Genomic DNA, 20,384 nt, shown 5'->3' on the forward strand with positions numbered 1-20,384 from the left:
GCTCTCCTGTGTCATATTCATCCATCCACCACAACCTCCTCCCGACCTGGACCCTGTCGCTCTTTGTGTATGGCGTGAAGGAGATTTTTCTTCCTCCAGTGTTCCCCGTGTTTTCCTAAACCTCTCTAACACTCCAAGAGTTCAGGCCATAACAACCTTCACATTGTAAGACATTGTTCAGCCTCTATTATGACTGTTTGTGTCTAGATGGAGCCACAGCTATCATCCGTGGCTAGAGTACCTAGTCTTATAAATAAGGGTGTACAAGAAAAGCACAGACTGAAAATATTGTTCAAATCTAGTTGTTGTCAAAGATGAGCTAAGTAGGGGAAGTACAAGACATATGTAATATTGATTTGACACCACTCTGATTCACATGCTGACGGTGTACTGCTCATCATTTTCTCCTTGGCACCAAGCTTATAATAAATACTTCTGCCTGAGACATCTGAACTCCTGGTCATCATGTTTTCACCAGCTCACAAGAATTTCAATCAAATATGGAAAAACAAAGAGTGACAAAGTGCGGTGGAAACAGACTTAGTGAATAAACAATGATGTACAGTGACTGAAACATCACTCAAGCTTCCAGTGAAGAGACAAAAACATCGGGTCTGTGTGGAGCGATGAGGAGGAGGCTGGAACCTTCCTCACATTACCACATGAAGCAAACCGAAATGTCAGATTTACATCATGTTTTCTACTTGTTCCCTTTCGTTTTTCAGGTTTTACTGGAGCTCTTTTGATGTCATCATTGCTGTCTTCTTCTTCTGCAGTGGTTTAATGGAAAAGTGGAAAATTAGTGCCACCAACTGTTCATATCAATGAATGTTCACATATCTGAAATGAATGGGAATGTGCATTAACTCAAATTTTCTTTTCACATTTTAGTTTATTTTTCTTTTCTTTTTTTATAGGTTGCCAGGAAAAAAAACCCAGAAGAAGAAACAGTGACGTCAGAAATCTGTGATCAATGAAGAGGGAGAACCACATCACAGAGTGGGTGGAGTCACAGCTGTCACATCTCGAGTAACAAGTTCCCAACAAACAGAACGAGGGTCCTGGGGACAGTAAACTTTGCTAAAATGTCCCAGCAACGCTTTGACACCGTGACATTAATTTCCCCTAGGGAATAAATAAAGTATCTATCTATCTATCTATCTATCTATCTATCTATCTATCTATCTATCTATCTATCTATCTATCTATCTATCTGTCTATATATCTATCACGTCAGGGAGGTGATAAATCTACAGCTGAAACAGTTGCAGGTAAACAAACATGTTAGCAGGTCAGTAAGAAACAGCTGACAAACACTGAACACAACCAAAACTACTTTAGCTTCTCTCGATTAATGCAGCCGTACCTTTGCAAGGAATAACTCCAGTGTTCCCATTGCTACAGCAGGCAGATGTCAGGGTATGGGTCCATGCAGATTCAGATACCCATAGTTCAACTTTCTTGAACCTGCCATTTCATGCCATTGAGAAATATGTGGATAAGATTTATAATTTTATTCGTTTTTGTTTCATTAAACCCAGAAAAAAAGATCTGACATGTGGTTAGTCTCTAAGCTAATCAAACAAAAAACAATCAGCCATCACATTAATCCCTCATTGATACTTGTGTAACTGTTAACTTCCTCATTTGCGACTGATATGGCTAAAAAGCAAGCTAGCCAAATAAGTCTTATCTTAATCAACCTTACTATGTCACTGGCGCTTTGCCTGGACTCTGAGGACTGTGCTGGATCTGACTCTGCTGTTTTGCTGTTGCCCTCGTCTCTGCTGTCTGTCTCATTCGGCTCCTCTTCACCCATGTGACCGCTGGTACAGGGCTCGGCCTCGCCTGGTGGTGGTACAACTAGCAGCAACACCACCAAACCTAAAGTCAGTCCTTTTGAGGCACTTTGCCGCACCAGCCTGGAGCGACGTCTTTTTCTTCTCTCTCAACTGTTCAGCGCTGTTCAGCTGACCTAAGCAGTTCTTGGTTTTAGACCAGTGAAGTGTCGGTGCGGCTCTCAAACCAGTTTACCTGGCAGAGATATTGTTCTGCAAGATCATTTATTTTAGTGGAAAAGAAACACGTTGTGAGTAATACAACACCTGAGTTGGTTTTATTATTTATCCGCCACTACACGACTGCAGTATTGTGCCGATGTGGTTTCAGCTGCATCATCCAGTCACAGATTTCCAATAAAGGGGTGTGTCGGTCAGATAAAAGAGTCCTCACTGAAGCTTCCCCTGGATCCCACCTCGATCCTCGATCCTCTGAACACAAATAAGATTAGTGGAACATCTGTCATGTTGGTGGAACAGATCTATTTCCAGACCACATGAGGATCTGGAAGTGAAGAAGGATCAGATAACTGTGCATAGTGCAGAGGCACCTCAGCATAAAGTGCATACGATGATTTCAAGAGTATAGAGTGTGCGTGCGTGCGTGCGTGCGTGTGTGTGTGTGAGAGATACGCAAGATACTGCCCGTGATTCAGATGCAATTAGAGCCTTTGACTCGCGTGAACACTCGCTAAAGCTGTGTTTTCATTCTTTCAGCCAAGTACATCACATCATAACACACACCCAGCTGTACCCACAGGCTCACATTTCACTGTAAAACACATTCCTGAGTGTGTCTGTGTCTGTGTCTGTGTGTGTGTAGTATGTGTGTGTGTGTGTGTGTGTGTGTGTGTTGAAGGAAACAGAGGGGGTAAATGTATGAAACTGATTCCTGTGGGGTCACTCTTTGCTTCTTAACACGACCTCATGTTGATGGTCTGCAGGGTGACACACCACATGTGTGTCCTGACCTCACTGTCACACACTTGTACAGTGTACTTGTACACACTTACAATATATTCATTAAATTTGGCTGCAATTAAATCAAACAACAGACGTGTGACTGTGAGGTGTCCATGTTTGCACGTCCATGTTGTTAAGTACACAAAAGTTAGAAATAACTCCAACAGACACAAATGCAAATACATAAAAGTGAAGAACATACGATGACAGTGAGTGTGTTTCCATCTGCCTGTGTTTTGCACATTTTCAAATTGTGCACAAAAAAAGTGAGTGAAAACACTGTAAAGGTTTATCTGCTTGGCTGAGGTGTAAAAGTTTTGGGTTTCTTGATAAAACCCCAGGCTTGATAACATTAGCTAACTTGCTTTTACCCATATTATGTTGTTATCGCTAGCTGCTAACTGCCAACTGCCATCATCGCTGTGGAGCATATCACAGCAATGTTGTTTACTGGTTTGTTTACTCGGTGTGTATGTCCTGCTGATGCTTGATGGTGTCTGTGTAAAGGTCCGTTTATAATGCAATTTGTTACCAAAATATATTTGTACGGTGGAATTTAGAGATATGAAATGACACAGAGACAAAAATGTGTTGGATTAGGCCTGACATTTTATTTGGTACTAAACTGTACATTTTGTTTTATGAGCATGAAAAAAAAGAGAGACCGAACATGCACAGGAGTCGAGAATACTAAATGATATAAAACGGACAATGTATAAGGTAAACAAAACTTGTATGACGTGAGTGAATATAGCTGTGGAGGATTGCGCAACAGCAAGCCGCATCTGCCTGTCTCAGGCTTCTTTCCCGTAGTTCAGGAAACCATAGCTGTTTAAGCATACTGCAGCTGGTACCCGTGTCAAAACCCAATGAGTGACAGAGACAATGAACAATCAAAGAAGAAATGACACCACAAGACGGACTGCAGAGGCTGAGTGAATCACATCCTCTAAGATCTTTTTTCCAGATTACAGGGTGGAGTCAGAGCGTGCAGTGTCAGTTTGTTCTTTTGTACTGCTGTCTGCTCCAGCTGGAAGGGGGAGACAAGCCAAAGACAAGTTTACTCATGTTCAATCTGATGTGAGGAGTCTCCTCCGAACACAGGTCCTTACAGAGCTGGTGTTATGAGACTCCATGTATGAAAGGTCACATGAGCCTCATACATTCAAATCTCATACAGGCCTGCAGGTGATACTGAAGTTGTGATGCTGACTGTGTGAATACTCAGTGTCTCCTCTCCAGGTGTGCAACAACCTCTTGTTTGAGCTCAGGTCAAAATGTCGTGCACAGGTTGAGTGTTAAGGTCAGTAAAGTTCATTTTAAAGGTGGCACAAATGGACATGGCCATTCAAGTTAAAATGTTTTAACTAAAAAACTGACACTCGTCCTGAAGCTTTTTGACTCCGCTTCACTCGTACAAAGAGCAGCAGTTCAGCGAGACAGACTTCATGCATACACAACGCAGGCAGAGTGTCAAAGGCGACAGTACTATCACCCTTATAAGTGTGATAAAGTTGTTTTGGACTCAAGCAACAACTTCTGGGGCTGAAGAATGAAGCCAACACTGAAGTGCTAGAAACTGCAACAACTGACAACTGTACTGGAGGTGAATTTTTCAAACTCACCTGATTGCATTTTATTAAGGCTTAAAGTTATGTAGCTATAATTGAGGGCATGGCCACTTTGGGGGGGGGGGGGGGGGGGGGGGGGGGGGGGGCGGGGGGGGGGGGGGTGGGGGGGGGTATGTGACCAAAGTCTCTGGGAGGAGACCAGTTTGGAGGGATTATATTTCCCACCTGGTCTGGGAGAGTATCTGGATCCAAATCAGTGATTCTCAGAGAGGGTGGATTTAAAGGATGTAAAGAAAGAGGGTTAGGGTTAGGATAATCATTTATGGTGAGGGAATATCAGGAGAGGCTAAATCAGCAAGTGAGAGTTAGACAAGGAAGTAAACCAGACAGGAGAGCAGTTTGTACAGCAACGAAAAAAGAAACAAGACAAGAATAAAGAAGTGAAAGGAGAGATGAGATAATAGAGCTGAGGAGAAGGAGGAGACTTGACTGGAATTTCCCTTCAGTCACACACTGGGACTCCATACCTCCCAGCTGCTCTGTGACAGGCTTGGCAATTGTGTGGACACACACTCACACTCGCACAGAGAGAAAGATCCATACATCATGTGAATAGTATGTGATGGTGTGTGAGTGCACTGAGCCCAGCCCATGTGATTCTGTTGTCATTGACTGGCTGCTAATGGCTAACAGATGAGCCTGTGTGTGCGTGTGTGTGTGTGAAGGGGTGTAGGGTGTGGACCCTCTTAGCCCTTCAGAGTATGATTAGTTCGTAGTGCAAGAGCCAAATCTCACACACACACACATGCAACACACATGCAATATTATGCAATAACTGAGCAGACCAGAGTAGAGTAGCATGGCCATAGTGTGTGTGTGTGTGTGTGTGTGTGTGTGTGTGTGTGAGTGTGAGTGTGAGTGTGAAACGAACGCCCCATTATCACCGCCATCATCATCACCATCATCTGTTCCTGGACCTGTCTGCACCGCACGTGCTCGGTGATGATGTCATGGGTACAGGAAGTCGACCGCTCCTTAGAGAAGATGTCAAACCTTCACGTCCGACTCGCTCACCAGTCTGACTGCTGCACCTCGCCCTGTAACCAGAGAGCCTGGGAACTGGTTTCACTGGGGTCTCACTCAGTTCATTTGGTTTGACTGGTCTCTCTGATGTCACTGGTCAAATTCATATTATGTAAATGTTTTTACTGGTTTTACTTTGTTTTTTTTCACTGGTTTATTTGTTTAAGTGGTTTTACTGGGTTCACTGGTCTTCCTGGTTTCAGTGGTATTACTGGTTTTACTTGTCTCAGCCATGCCAGTATTCTCATTGGATTGTCCAGATTCATGGTTTCACTGGTGTCACTGGTAGTGTTACTGTTTTCATCAGTTATACTGGTTTCACAGCTGGCTGGTTGCTTTAGATATATTGGTTTCTTTGGGTTCACTGGTTTCACTGGGTTTGTGTGTCTGCTGGTTTTGCTGGTTTTATTGGTTCTAACTGGTCTTTGGTTTTCATTGAACTGGACTCTCTGGATCCACTGGTCTCCCCGGTTTGACTGGTGTCTTTGATTTTTTACTGGTCTCCCTGGTTTGACTGGTGTCAGTGGTTTCATCCAGGTGTTCACACTTGTCTTATGGGTTTAAGTGGTTTTACTGGTTTTACTGGCTTCACTCTTCTCACTCGATTCACAAGTTTCAGTTGGTATCCTACAGTGGGTGGATCCACATTTTACAACTTAGAGACGCCACAAACCTTGATCAGTGTATGTTCATGATTATTATAAAGAGGTACAGATGTTAATGTTAAGCACTTTGACCAAATATCCCTCTGGTTTGTGATCTGGACCTGGATAACTTATCTGGATCAGGAAGAACGCATGTTAACGCAGGTGGAAAAACATGCAGAATGCATTGTCCTAGTTTTAGTGTTCTTGTCTATCAACTTCTTCAGAGGTGATCTGGATCGTTCTGGTTCACACTTTGATCAGATCTCAGTCAGGTGTAAATGCCATGATTGATTTGTGATGTTTCCTAAATGGTTTCATTATTGTGACATTTCTATGATATCCATTCATAAAAATATTATATAGATATATGCTGTGATAATATGGCATTGGCTAAATGTTAGCAATGTCCATCTTATGACGGACAGCTGTCAGCTGGTTGCATTTTATTTTGTTTGTTTTTTTTTTTTGTTTTAATTTTTCAGACAAGTTGGGCTTTATTTGGACAGCCACAGTAAGAGAGAGGGAAAGGAAAGTCAGGGCCGCTGCAGTTAGGACTATGCCTTAACGGTATGCATGCTCCAGGTGAGCCACCAGGTGAGCCCAGCTGGTTGCATTTTAAACGCCCACACCTTCTACTCTGATGAAGACAAACTGTATGTGTCATGTTTGCTGCTGCACCAGCTCACACTGCTCACTGCACACTGACAAAATCAAAATAAGTAGAATGTTAATTAAGAGCAAATGCAAAGGCCTCTGATCAGAGATCACCAACAAACCGCTGATACTCTGTGTCAGACACAGGCTGTTGACGTGGATGGAGTTAAGCCTGCTGCGTACATCACAGCAGGCTCCACAAACGGTAATTTTGTAACTGCGGCCGTCATACGAATCCTTCTTTAAGATTGGCTTGTTACTCTTTGTTACCAAAACACACCAAAAGCAGATAACCACCCACATGTTCTTCACTGTAACAGAGAACAGTCACACTTTGCCTGCTTTCCTCTCCTACAGTGGCCTTCCTGTGTTTTGCTCTAGATGTATCCAGAACACCTACTGCAGAGTCGGAGAGCAACGGCAACTCCCACAAGGACGAGAGCGTGACTAAAGTGAGTATGTATACACATTAACTGCTGTAGACAGCCCACTTTCCACCCCCAAAGGTGATGGCACGTGGGTCTCCACACAAATAACAGGATCCTGAAGATATATCTGTTGTAGGAACACATTAGTAATAAATAACGGCTCTTTGAATATGATAACCTAAGCTCCTCAGAGTGAACACTTTCTGGACTTCAGGCCCAGGTTTTTCCTTGTCATGTAAATCTCCTCCTCCAGCTAGGAGAAGAAAAAAAGCTAAATCACACTGGGACTCTGGGCTTAACCTCCCACATCACTGTTAATTAAAAGAGACACAGACAGAAAGAACATCAGCTCCTCCTGTCTGGGAAAAGTGTTGAATTAAATAATCTAACTCTAAAGACATCAGAGGATTTTAAAAGTCTTAGACACACCTGGTGGAAGCTCTTAATTCACCATATATGAACAGGTTTCTTAAAAGAATCCAGAGTTGAATATGCTGTAAAAGTCAAATAAGCATCATTAAGTGAGGTCTCCTCTAATGACACTCGGAGAACGTCTCATTTCACGTCCTTCCACACTTAAATTATTTGCATCTTAAAGGAACAGTTAAATATTTAAGGAAATGCTTTTTTTTGGTTATTAAGAATGAAATGTTCAGAGGGATATCAGTCTCATGTCTGCGTGTTCAGTACACAGCTGTAGCAGCTGTGGTTATCTTAGCTTAGCATAAAGATTGTAAGCAGGAGGAATCAACTAGCCTGCTTCTGTCCAAAAAAAAAAAAAAAAACTAAGCACCTGCAGCTGCAACATGGCTCGGATGGTGGGTGTACAGTTGGTGTCATGGAGCTGTTGCTGACACCAGGTGGACTTTTAAACTTACCTTTGAACTCATCTAAAGGAATCTAAAAGTGTTTCTCATGGGACCCTTAACCTCCAGGAGGAGATTAAAAAAAGTCTGAGACAGTTAAAACTGATGTGTTGGTGCTGAGCTGCAGTAAATCCCCTCTGACTGACTTCACTCCTACAGGAAACAGAGCAGCTGAGGCCGATTGCGTCACCACATGTTTCTCTTACTGTTATTATTGTCGAGAGTGTGGAGAGCAGAGAAACTCTTGAGCCAACACACAAGAGGCTTAGTTTGAATAAAACTTGTCAAATATAAATGTTTAGATAGAGATGTAGAGACAGAAAACTGAAAAATAGAAGAATGTTAAATAAACATTAATCCAAACACATGATAAAGATGAAAGGTGCTGTAGGACTAGAAAAGTGGATTTGCTTATGCTGGAAATAGCAGGTGTTAACACTGTAAAATGTCTTAAAATGTTATTTTTGTTTCTGTGAAGTGTTGTATGGAAGTTATGATTTATACTGAAGCACATAAAGGAGTTGTAGTGTTGAAGTGTGAGGTCTGAGGTTTCAGTACTGGAATACTTGTCAGTTTGGATGTAAGCACTAATGTCAGTGCTTACATCCAAAAGTGGCTGAAATCTTGTTCTATGTCTGAGCTATTATATTATGTCTGAAATGAGACAGTTGATATTTAAGTTGCATTTCAACTGAAAATGAAAAAAGCTGTTTCGAAACGGCTGAAGTGAAAGTAGTTGAAGTGCTGAGAACCGTTAAGAAGACACTTGCAAATTAAAAAAAGAAAGTTGAGATTTCAGGTGAAGTGGAAGAAGTGTATGCACTTGTAGTATTACTTGGTATAAAATCACTTAAATTTCAAGTAAGTAGTTCAAAGTAGAAGAGTTGGAGTCAGTCAAGCATGCACTGCAAGCACTTGAAGTGTCAGTTGATTTGTACTTTAAGTACTGACATCAATTAAAGTGTTAGCTGAAAGGTAAACACTGCCTTGAAAATGTTGAAATTAGTGCTGAAAGCATGTGAAATTAAAGTTTAAGTTCAGTTAGAAGGTGAGGTCTCAGGTGCCGAAGGTAGCTGAAGAGTAAGAGCTGAAAGCAGCTGAACTGTCGTTTGAAGACTAAGAGATAAAAGTTTAAAAAAATTAAAAAAAAAGTGTGTGCACTGTAAAGAGTTTAGTTAAATTATTTCAGTCAAAAGAAGTTGAACTGACAGTAAAGAAGAAGAAAAGCAATAAAAGCAGTTGTTAGTGAAAGTGAAAGTGTGGAGACTGAAAGCAGTTGAAGTGTGTGCACCATACTTGATGACAGGAGTTAAAATTTGTCATTAGTAAAAAAGTTTAACAAGTTTAAATGTTCTGATAATAAAACAGGTTAAAATGATTTTTTTTAAAAAAGAGGCTGCCTGATAAACGGTGATAATAGAGACAGAGAAGAATCAAGTTGAGTGGAGAGAGGATGATGAGGTATGAATTTTTCTAATCTGTTTTAAAGACTTGTTTGGAATAAACTCAAGTATAAACACTCACAGCAGTTAGTCATGATTCAGTCATCAATACAGACAGATCCAGAGACCCACCCTAAGAGGAGGGGGGAAGAGGAAGGAAGGAAGGAAGGAAAGGAAGAAGAAGAAAATGAGGGAAATAGCAGGAGGAACCAGAGAAGAAGCTATGAAGGAAGGAAAAGAGAAAGAAGTATGTTATTTTATAAGATTGATGAAGGAGTTTTGTGATGAAGGAAAGAAGGAAGATGGCAACAGTGAGAGTAAAAGAGAGCATGAGGAAAAGTATGGAAGAAAAGGAGTGAAGAAAAATAATAGCACAAGACAGGAACAGAGACAAAGACCAAAATGAATGATAGAAAAGAGAGACTGGTGTTTGTTTTACTGTAGGAGAGAGGAAAAAATGAAAGGGGGATAGAGAAGGACGTGATGGAAAAAGGTAAAAAAAAAAGATAGACAAAGAAGAAAGGAAAGAAAATGAAGAAGAGGAAGAAAGATGAAGAAAAGAGAATTGGAGAAGAGGGATAGAGGAGGGGTGGACAAAAGAAAAGCAGAGAATGAGGAAGAAGTTGAGGGTTTGGGGGTAAAATAGAAAGCCGAAAAATGAAATGAAAAACCAGGAATGAGAGGAAAAAGAGAGACTGAGGGAGAGATAGTGAGGAAAAAGAAACAATAAACATTTTAAAGAGACCAAAGAGAATTGATGGATGGAGGGAGGGAAGGGGATACAGAGGAAGGATGAGTGATGGAGAGGCAATGAAAAGGTCAAATAAAACAGAGGAACCCCACCCAAACAAAGAGGGGGGGGGGGGGGATGTCAAGGGAAGAAAAGATGGAACGAATAAGAGGAGAGGGGAATAAAATGGAAGGAGGACGAGGGGGGGTGAGATAGATGAAAAGGAAGGGAGGGAAGAAAGGAGGAGGAGAGAGGAGAGGAGAGGCAGTCCCACCCTGAATGACAGAGGAGGGGATTTCTGCTGAAGCTAAATGACAAACAGAACCAGAGTCAGAACTAATCCAGTCGAGTTTCCTCCACACTGAACTCCAGTGACAGAAACGGTCACTTTTACACCTCAGAGAGCAAGTTTTTGTTGTTAACATACGATCTAAGTAATTATACCTATTTAGTGATACAGCACTTTTCAAAACGGGTACACAAGCTGCAGATTAAAACATACAATTAATTGACGTCATAACAAATCTGACTTTAATGACATCATCATTCAACAATATTAAAGTCCATGTGTATATGTTTGACGTGCTTGTCCTTTACTTCAGTTATAGTATTATTATCAGTGTGTGGACTGTTGCTATAGTTACCTATTGCTGTTTTGTCTGTGAGTGAAAAGACACATCACCCTGTTAAATCCACTTCAGGTTGGAGCTGTTCTGCATCAGGAGCTCCAGGATTTGGATCAAGTAAATAGTTTGTGAAAAAATCAGGTGTAAACGTCAGTTTTTTCCAGCTGTTATTTCACTGTGTGACAACAATCACTAATCAATATTTCATATCTTTTTCAGGTTGGAGCTACAGGCTGTGAACATTAATTAGGCAAGCCTCGTTAGTGTCAGCACGAAAACTGTAGGATTTCTGGCTTGTCAACCAACAACAGCTGATCACAGATCTAAGCACACTGTCGTGACTTGCATCTATTAATGATTTTGTGGTCTTGACACCATGACTCGTACAAGTGTGTCCCCCCTCTAAGACATTCATGGTCTCTGCACTCGGTTGTGCAGTGACAGAAAAACAAGAAATCTAAACCTACTTTCTCACCTCCACACACTTCATCAATCACTGTATAAATGGACCTGAGCGTGGAAAGCTACAAACGAAAAGGTCAGACTCGATTCCACCAACAAAATTAGGGTTTCAGGAACTGTTAGACCATCTGATAAACACTTTGTTTGGAGCATAGTGAGGCATGAATTTCCCCTAGAGGATAAATAAAGTATCTATCTATCTATCTATCTATTAAACAGTATAAGACAATCACTGCCAGGTAGTGGAGCTCAGTGACACGAGGAGACATTAGGACACTATCTTTTCATGTCTCTGTTGTTTCTGTTTGTGAGCATTTATAGGGTGAATGACTTGACTCATTTATCTCCACAATGAAACTGCGTGGTTGTAAATCAGTCTGTAATTAAAACCAGTGGTTCTGAAGAAGAGCTGGAGAGATGGATGCACACCAATAGAAACCCCTCACTGAAATTAACACAGAAGTTAATACTGCTTTTCACCCTTTTATCCTCATCTTTATAGAAACAGAACAGATGCTGATGTCCTCATCTACACAGCTACTTGACTTTTCTGGCTCCTAAATGTGAGTTGATCACTTTTCTCATTGCGTCCTTTTGCAGAAGATGTAACTTTTACATCATCTTACAATAATTATTGTATTACTTGCATCAGTAGACAAAGGCTGCATATGTAGAATTATAAGGAAAGAAAATAAGGTATTATACTTGGAGACAAGCTTTGAACTATTTAGTCTTGCACGTTAAAAAGAAAAAGGGAAATTATTTAGTGCAATGAATGAATATGAAATGTTTTTGTTTTATATGCCATCTCACAATCCCCCTAAAATTATCTCTAGAGGTCCCTGCAGGACCCTGACCCCCGGTTGAGGACCAGATTCATGTGATGATGGATAGACTTATTGCTGCTCTTACACTGCCTCCTTGTGGCAGCTCCAAACAATCACACCTCCAGCCTACAGACAAACACAAACACAACATACTGACATAATGATGGTCTTGTATTAAACACGTTAGTGTGTGCATTATAAAATTATAATTTAAAATTCTGTTCTGTACAGAAGCCCTGAGAGAGAAGTGAAAAAAATATTTTGTGCAAGGATCAGTTTTTTTTCTGTCTTTCTTCCCAGAAAAAAAAAAAAAAAAACTTGCCTCCTGGGGGTTGTTTATACAGATGAAAAAAACAAAAATACATTTTTTTAAACCCTGCCTCTCAGGGCTTCCATCCTTCTGGGAGATGAACAAGTGATGGACATTAAAAATGCTCCAGAAACACAGGATAGCACTTCAGGGCTGGAGTTTGAAGTAGATTTTTCTACTTTAAACATTTTATTTTCACAGATTTTTCTTCAGTCTTCACTATGAAGAGTTACACAATAAGAATAGGACAAATGAAAACAGACGGCCACCACAACATTTGTAATAAATAAAAATATATTTCACCTTCAATTTAAATTAGAGCAATGCAGTCAACAGAGTCGAGTTCTCGGCTCACTGGTCCTGAATCCCTTCATCACAACAGAAACATCTTAAGGATGGTGGTGAATATATTTAGGAATGATTTTATTTCCCCTGAACTGGACTTGAACAGGTTTGGAAATCTTCAGCTGAGATTTCTAAATGTCCTGGTGGCTGACAGTAAAATATTCCTCTTCACTGAAAGCTGACATCTTTTTCACGTGACAGCAAAAAAGTGACAAGAAAAACAGTGAGAAAGGAAACGTGTCTGCCGCCATCACTCCGGTGCTCAAAAAGCAACCAATCAAATCAGTTGCTGAAGCCCAGATATCAAACGTTAGTATTTAACGTGGACCAGGACGGAGAGGATCAGGTGTTATCGCTGAAAACTTGTCCCAGGATGGAAAGTCGAGCGCTGAACGGCTGAACAGGACAGGACAGTAGGGGGGGTGTCTTCTTCTCACCCGGTTTCAGAGCGATGCTCTCTGATTGGCCAGGGGGAGGGCCTTCTGTCTCTTTGGTGGGCGGGGCTGAATGGTGGTCGGACTTTTGCGTGGGCTGTGACAGGCTGAGCAGGATGTCTCTGAGGTCCTGTCGGTCCTGAGCATGGCGGCTGCAGCAATAGAGCGCCGCCGGGTCGAGAGGGTGAGCCTCCGTGTTGAAGATGAACCCCCCCGCACCTAAAACACACTGACCACCCTCGCCGCCCTCCTCCCAAGACCCATCCCCCTCCGTCCCCCCGCCATGCAGGAAGTGGGTGGGGTCAAAGAGCAGGTAAAGGTACTTGATGGTTTCAGCGAGGAAGAAGGACTCCATCCTGTTGTCCAGCTGGTGGTCTCGCAGGTCTTTCACCTGCAGGAGGAGGAACAGCAGCAAGAACATGTGATTCAGTGAAGCAGCCAGCAATATAGAGGACATATATAGAGAAACTTATAGAAGGAGACTAGTTGTAATCAGGAAGTAATAGTATCAGGATAGTGTGGTGTAAGTGAATGGTAGTAGAGCTTGACTGATAAACTGACATTAGCTTAGCGCAGCTGTCAGCATTGGCCTGACATGTAATAAGTAACAAGAAGGTAATTTAGAAACAATGTCTCCGTTACATGGTTTGTCCAGCAGAGAGCGCTAACGATTGTAAAATTCAGCACATATTTTCGTCATTATTCTTTAGAAATTTTAATTTAAAAAATGTTAGAATAGTCTGATAAACAGAGCAGATCTAAATCAGACACATGGATCTACTCTTTCTTAGTGAGAGGTGCATTTTGTTTGTTTGTTCTTTGTGTGTGTGCGTGTGTGCGTGTGTGTGTGTTGTCCCTTTTGTCTAAGCCTGTGATCTGCAGACAGACTGCCAAACTTACACTGGCATATCCACAGGGCGTCTTGGCGATCTTCTCTATGGACTCCAGAGCGTCGAGGCCCAGCTGCAGGTAGATGTGGTCACCTGTCGCTCTGAACAGGTACATGGCGCTCTCTATTAACTCTGGAGAAATAAAAGTCAGTTCACAGCAGTTCACCAGACAGCCAGGGAGCTGGTAAATGATTAGTTAGCTGGTTAATTCATCTGCACATGGCAACCTTTTCCTTACTTTCAAAATAAAAGCTCCCATCACAAAGGTCTTAAGTAAATTCTGTTAAATTGAAACAATTTAATTTAACTTTTAGCATTATGTCTAAGTATGCTTATATTTTATATTCCCTTTTGTCTTATCAGTCATTAGGGTTTTGGTCAATCAGTTGTTGTGTTGTGTTTTCATGGGAAAGATGCATTAGTCATAGGTGGAAAATAACAACAGCATCTTAATTTTTATAGATACACAGACAGTTTAACGGGCACAAGATCACAAGACACACCTTGTTCTACGTGATTCACAATCATACAGGAGAAGTTAGCTGTGTCCCAAGTCAGGGGCCGCATCCTCCAGACGATGCAGTAGTTGTAGACTGCGAAGGCCGAACCGAAATGAGACATCTTGATCTACGGAGGATTTCCTCTTTGTGTTACCAGCTGAGCCCACCCTTACTGTTGCGTTGCGAAGCGCGTTTCCTGTCGCCTAGCAACCTTGACAACACGTAACTTTTTTCACAAAAACTTGAGATTTTAAGGCCCTTAGTTTTAACAGTTACACTGTTAGCTGTTCACCTGGGCTGAAACCCACTACTTACATTTAAATTTATTATAAATTCTCAGGCTCTCTGTTGGTGTTGTTGAGATATGTCGGGCCATGAAGGATCCACCCCTTGGAGCCTTTGTTGCCCAGGAAAAGAGGGATGCATTTCTTGTCCGCATTTGAAGAAGCCTTCAAAATGAGGCAGTCTAGTCGCACCACTGTGATACAATCAGTCTTCAAATGCAGCATCTGAAGGATCCAGCCCCTGAACTGGGACACGGCTACTATCTGAGGGATGTCTACATTCAATCAACTAATCTAGTCATTTAAAAAAAATCTATGACCCTACAGTATTTTGAAGACTATGTAACCGGCTACTTTGAAATGAAATAGTTAATAAGCTGGTGGGTCACTTGGTGGACTGACCTGGTCTCAGTGGGTATCCCTCTCTCTTGTCCACAGTGTAACCCTGAGGGATGCTGTAAAACTCAGGCAGACCTCCAAACTGTCTCCACACTGAGTAATAGTTCTGGAAAGTTCTCACGGCACTGTCCAGGTTCCCCAACAAAGACTGAAACACAATGGACGGTAGCACTTATGATTACAAAGTGTCATGAAACTAAGTGAAAGATCTGTGAGCAGCCTTAAGTTAGGAGAAGACTGTGTGTTCAGTATTATGTATGTACCTGCAGGCCGGGCCAGAAGGCCTCCAGAGACTGGAAGACCGGCATGGAGACGGTTCCTTTATGCATCTGCACCCACAAGTACCAATCATCAAACCGAGTGTAGTTCTGAATGGCTCGATCATACTCTGGGAAAAAGAAGAACATTTCTTCATCTGTCTGTTTTCAGGATGTAGGTGTAGGCTGCCTTGCTCAAAGGCACCAGAGGGAAAAGGTGGAAGAGTTGTGAGGATTACCCAGGAACATGTTGAGCAGCTCCTCATCCTGCAGCATGATGGCTCCTTTCACCAGATACTCAAAGTAAGAGTCGACTCCTGCTCCGATGCCGGCGTCCTGAGCCACCCACTTCTTGGACACGATGTCAATGTGGTTCCCCACCTGGACAGACAGACAGGTACATACACAGACAGGTGAGAGAGAGACCACATAGATTTGATCTTTATTGTTATGGTTTTTGACAGAGCAGCTGAAATGAACAATTATCACCTTTTGGCTTTAACATCAGTTCAGATCATCAGATTATGTTGAACAGTATCTATGAACAGTAGTTGTGCTTACAACAACATCAAGCATTACCTACTGTTTCATGAACTAATAGACCTTGAAGTCAATGTCAATCTTTAACTAACTAATCATCCTAGTGTCTCATTACAGGTTCAGACAGTAGACTGTAAATAAAGATGGATGTAGCCTCCGTGACGTCACCCACAGGTTTCTGAAGAGCGGTTTTGAAGCTCAGAGTGAGACTTAAGTGCATGTCGGTTTGTGGCAAGCATACGCTCACCCACCTGTCACTTAAAGAGGCCATGCCCTCAATTATACATAACTTTAAGCCTTAATGAAATGTAAACAGGCGAGTTATATAAAAGTTCACCCCCTGTACAGTTGTCATGAAGGAGGAAATTAGATATAGAGACTAAAACTGTTTTTTGTACCAGACTGTTTATTTCTGCTATAAAGTTGGACATTTTAACATGGGAGTCTATGGGGATTGACTCACTGTTGGAGCCAGACTCTAGTGGTCATTAGAGGAACTGCAGTTTTTGGTACTTCAGTGCTGACTTCACTTTTCAGCCTCAGAGTTTAGACACTTAGTCCTCTCAGCCAAAATGTATATTTTTAAACACACAGCACTGGTGTTTTTTATGTGATTGAATTAATTTAGCAATTAATAAATAAATAAAAAATCAGAACTTTTACTAACTCAAAGTATTTAAGGACCTTTAATGGTGTTTATAGGCTTTCCCCCACAGTTAAAACGGTTACTGGACTAAAAAGAGACAGACAGGTGGTCTAGTTACCAGTCCAATGTCAGATCGGGTCTTCCACAGCGCCCTCAGGGCTCGGCGGGCTACGTTCTCGAATATTGTGTCTCCAGTTAGTCGACTCAGCGTGGCAAACTCCAGGATGAAGGTTCCCACGCCGGCAGTGCAGGTGACGGGGGTCTCGGTGGGGCTGACGCCGTGCAGCAGGTTGACAGTACCGTATGGCATGCCGGTGGGAGTCTGAAACGCTGAAACCATTTATACGAGTTACATCTGAGCAGCTACAGTACACAAGACAGGATTTTAAGGTGATATTGTTGTATTTCAACAATTGATTGAGGCATCAATTATTTCTTCAGTTCATCCATTAATCATTGAAACTTGACAAATAGCCCATCAACAATCACTAAAGCCCAAAGTGTCATCTTCAAATTGATTTAAAAGTGATTTAATTTACAATGATACATCAAATGGTTAATATTTTATATGACTGGATAAACAGGGATGTAAACTGAAACTAGTCAGTGGCAGAGGCATGCAGCCATGAGGAGGTAATTCTACTTTTTACATGTATTTATATATGCATCTATGTTTTTTTCACCTACTTGCATGTGCACATTGAGAGTCACAAGAAACAAAATTCTTTGCATGTGAAAGTTGTTTCTGATATAAAACAGCGAAAAACAGCAAATTCTCACTTCTGGAAAGTTTTCACTTGCACTTGAAAACTCTCAGAATGAACCGATTATCAGAAGAGCTGGAAGTTAATTTTGTTTCCTGTTTCTATGTGTATACTTGTACCTTTAGAGGCTGTTTGACTGACACTGACAGGTAGTAGAAATGAGGATGTTTCTTTGCTCTATAAAAGTGAGAGCACTACACCTACTTTCTGTCTGTCCTACCTCTTATGAGGTCAGCACACAGAGACGCGTGCCTGTGATTTCTCCTGCTGGGGTCAAGTGTCAAACCAGTAGCAGTAATGGATATACAGACATTCGTTTACACCAGCAGTTTGAATTAGCTAAAAAGGAGTTTGAAATTTGACTTCACATTAAACTGTCAAACTGAATCCTAAATGTGGCCTTTAGTGACATTTACTGTACACACTGTAACCTCTGTGTGTGTGTGTGTGTGTGTGTGTTTTAATACCAGGCAGCAGCTTCCTGGCGGCATCCTCAGCCATCCTCAGCAGCGGTCCTGAACAGGGCCAACCAGGTTCCAGCTCCATCCCCGCTCTCCCTGCCAACAGGTGGGCTGACAGCAGACCACCCACCACTACACACACACACACACACACACACACACACACACACACACACACACACACACACACACACACACACACCACACACAACACACACACAACACACACACAACACACAACAGTTTCACTATTCAGTGTAGATATAATATTCTAGTCAGAGTCAGAAATTTCATTCCCCCTCTGTACCTCTGATGTTGGTTTCAAACACTGACGCGTTGACGTCAATGTCGAAGTCCACGGTGTCTTGGAGGAGCGACGCCACTCGCTTAAACTCTGTATGGTTTCCCAAAACCTTCAGAGATACATTTAAATTTCAAATTAATCTCATGATAATGGCTTCTGTCACTCTGCTGAAAGCTTCATCACACCTGAACACAGCATGACTCTTTTACTGACCCGCTGTTTAGAGAGAATTTGCTTGAAGGTGTTTGCAGTGTAAAATAACTCTGTATTCACGCAGGAAATTTTCAAATATCGTTTTCAGATCTTACCAGTAGAGTGTCAAGAGCATCAATCAGAGTGAGTGAGAAACTGTGGACAAAGAGGGGGGGGGGGGTTAAAATATAAAGTTAAAATATAAGTATAAATATGGGTAGAAAGGAAAAAAAGCTCTTAGGTTGCTGATTACAAAAGATTCAAGCATGTCCATCAATTTCACAATAAAATAATTTGAAGGATGCCTTATTTAGAAATCTACTACTTTGGCCTCTTGGATGTCACCTTACCTGCCCCAGGTGTCTTGTCCGTCACAGGTGAGTGGGCGGAGCTCGTCGTAGGGGAAGGCGTTGTCGAGGTAACTGTTGTAAGCGTGGTAGAACATGGACTTGATGCGCTGTCTGAAACGTGGAGCAGGTTACAGCGTGGTTCAGTCATCACCTTTGACCTTTAAGGGCATTTGTTCACTCAGTCAAATGAAAGATGACGACAGATAAAAACTGCATGCTTCCCCCTCCTTCTAAATCTGGACCATCCATGTTTTTCACTTGTTTGTGTGTTGTGTTATCAGTGTGCTGGCCTGTTCAGATGGTCGTTGCTCACTACTAACTTTGGTTATTCTGTCACTTTCAGTAACAAATTGAATTGTAGTTCATTTTTAAAGGGACAAACTCACAAACTAGCAAGTAATGACTCTTTACATTATCTTTCGATTATTTCATTAATCAGTCAGTTATTGTCTTGAATAATCATATTGTCTAATAAATGTCAAAAAACAGTAATTAAACGCCTGTAACAATGTCCCAGAGCCGGAGGTGACCAACGGTCCAGACCCAGAACTTATTCAGTTAATCCTCACATTTAAAGAGCTGGACCCAGAGAGTGTTCAGCAGTTTTGTCTAAATAATGACTGAAACATATGTTTCTATCAGTCACCAATTGATTTTCTGTCCATTGACCAATCAATCGATGCTTCTTACTTTCAGGAGAAGGTTTGATTTCTTTCACTCTACATTTAAAAAACCTTTTGAATATCACATAGAAAGAAATGTTAAACGTTGAAACCAGTAGGGCAGTAGCCAGTAAGTACATGAATTTACTGACGTTTATATATCACATTCTTTTTGAGTACTTCCCTGAATTATATAGATATATCAATGAATTAATTATATTTGTTGCTAAACATCTTGATGTGTCCATTGTGACTTTTCAGTACCTGCAGGTCCCGCGTCTTCTTCCAACACTGAAATTTGAAAATTTATCAGTGGAGGTCTGGGATTAGCAACCCTCAATTTGACTCATCATAGGGTGTGTGTGTGTGTGTGTGTGTGTGTGTGTGTGTGTGTGTGTGTGTGTGTGTGTGTACCTGATACCAGCCATCTCCTCCTCAGTGAACTGACGAGCCGCCGCATCGTTAAGCAGCCAGACCAACAGCGCCACACACCCGGGAGCGCGCATGAAGAGACCCGGAGACAGACCCGGAGAGAGACCCGGAGACAGACAGAATATTTGACAAAAATCAAAGGAATGAAGCAAATACAGGAAATCTGTTTAGTTTCTCATGTTGTTGTGCAGCTGTCAGGAAACAGGAAGTGAACGTTGAGCGCATGCGTCGACCGGTGCGCTGACGAGTATTATTTTTTTCTTGTGCTTTATTGATAAAGGAAGAAAGGAGCAAAACAACATACACAACATACAAGAAACTTGATAGATAGATAGATAGATAGATAGATAGATAGATAGATAGATAGATAGATAGATAGATAGATATTCTCAGGTTCATTGATGTTGGTGATGCTTGTAACACTCATCATTTCATCCTGTAGTACTGATGAGTTGGGTGGCTCTCTCTCTGTCTCTC

The 20,384-nt window shown here is 41.6% G+C and overlaps 1 protein-coding gene across 1 annotated transcript; it reads right to left on the reverse strand.

Moving 5' to 3' along the window:
- Nucleotides 1-12,589: 12,589 nt before the first annotated feature.
- On the reverse strand, nt 12,590-20,110 carry edem2 (ER degradation enhancing alpha-mannosidase like protein 2). Its single transcript, XM_022766813.1, has 11 exons — nt 19,890-20,110; nt 18,814-18,924; nt 18,580-18,619; nt 18,275-18,380; nt 17,974-18,099; nt 16,861-17,072; nt 15,796-15,937; nt 15,563-15,687; nt 15,303-15,447; nt 14,127-14,248; nt 12,590-13,617 (listed from the first exon to the last, which is right to left on the reverse strand). The coding sequence occupies exons 1-11, from the start codon at nt 19,979-19,981 to the stop codon at nt 13,135-13,137; spliced, it is 1,704 nt and encodes a 567-aa protein (XP_022622534.1). The 5' UTR covers nt 19,982-20,110; the 3' UTR covers nt 12,590-13,134.
- Between the last annotated feature and the right edge of the window lie 274 nt (nt 20,111-20,384).

The sequence above is a fragment of the Seriola dumerili genome, unplaced genomic scaffold (assembly GCF_002260705.1).
Source record: "Seriola dumerili isolate Sdu_G_001 unplaced genomic scaffold, Sdu_1.0 BDQW01001051.1, whole genome shotgun sequence".
In the NCBI taxonomy this organism is placed as follows: domain Eukaryota; kingdom Metazoa; phylum Chordata; class Actinopteri; order Carangiformes; family Carangidae; genus Seriola; species Seriola dumerili.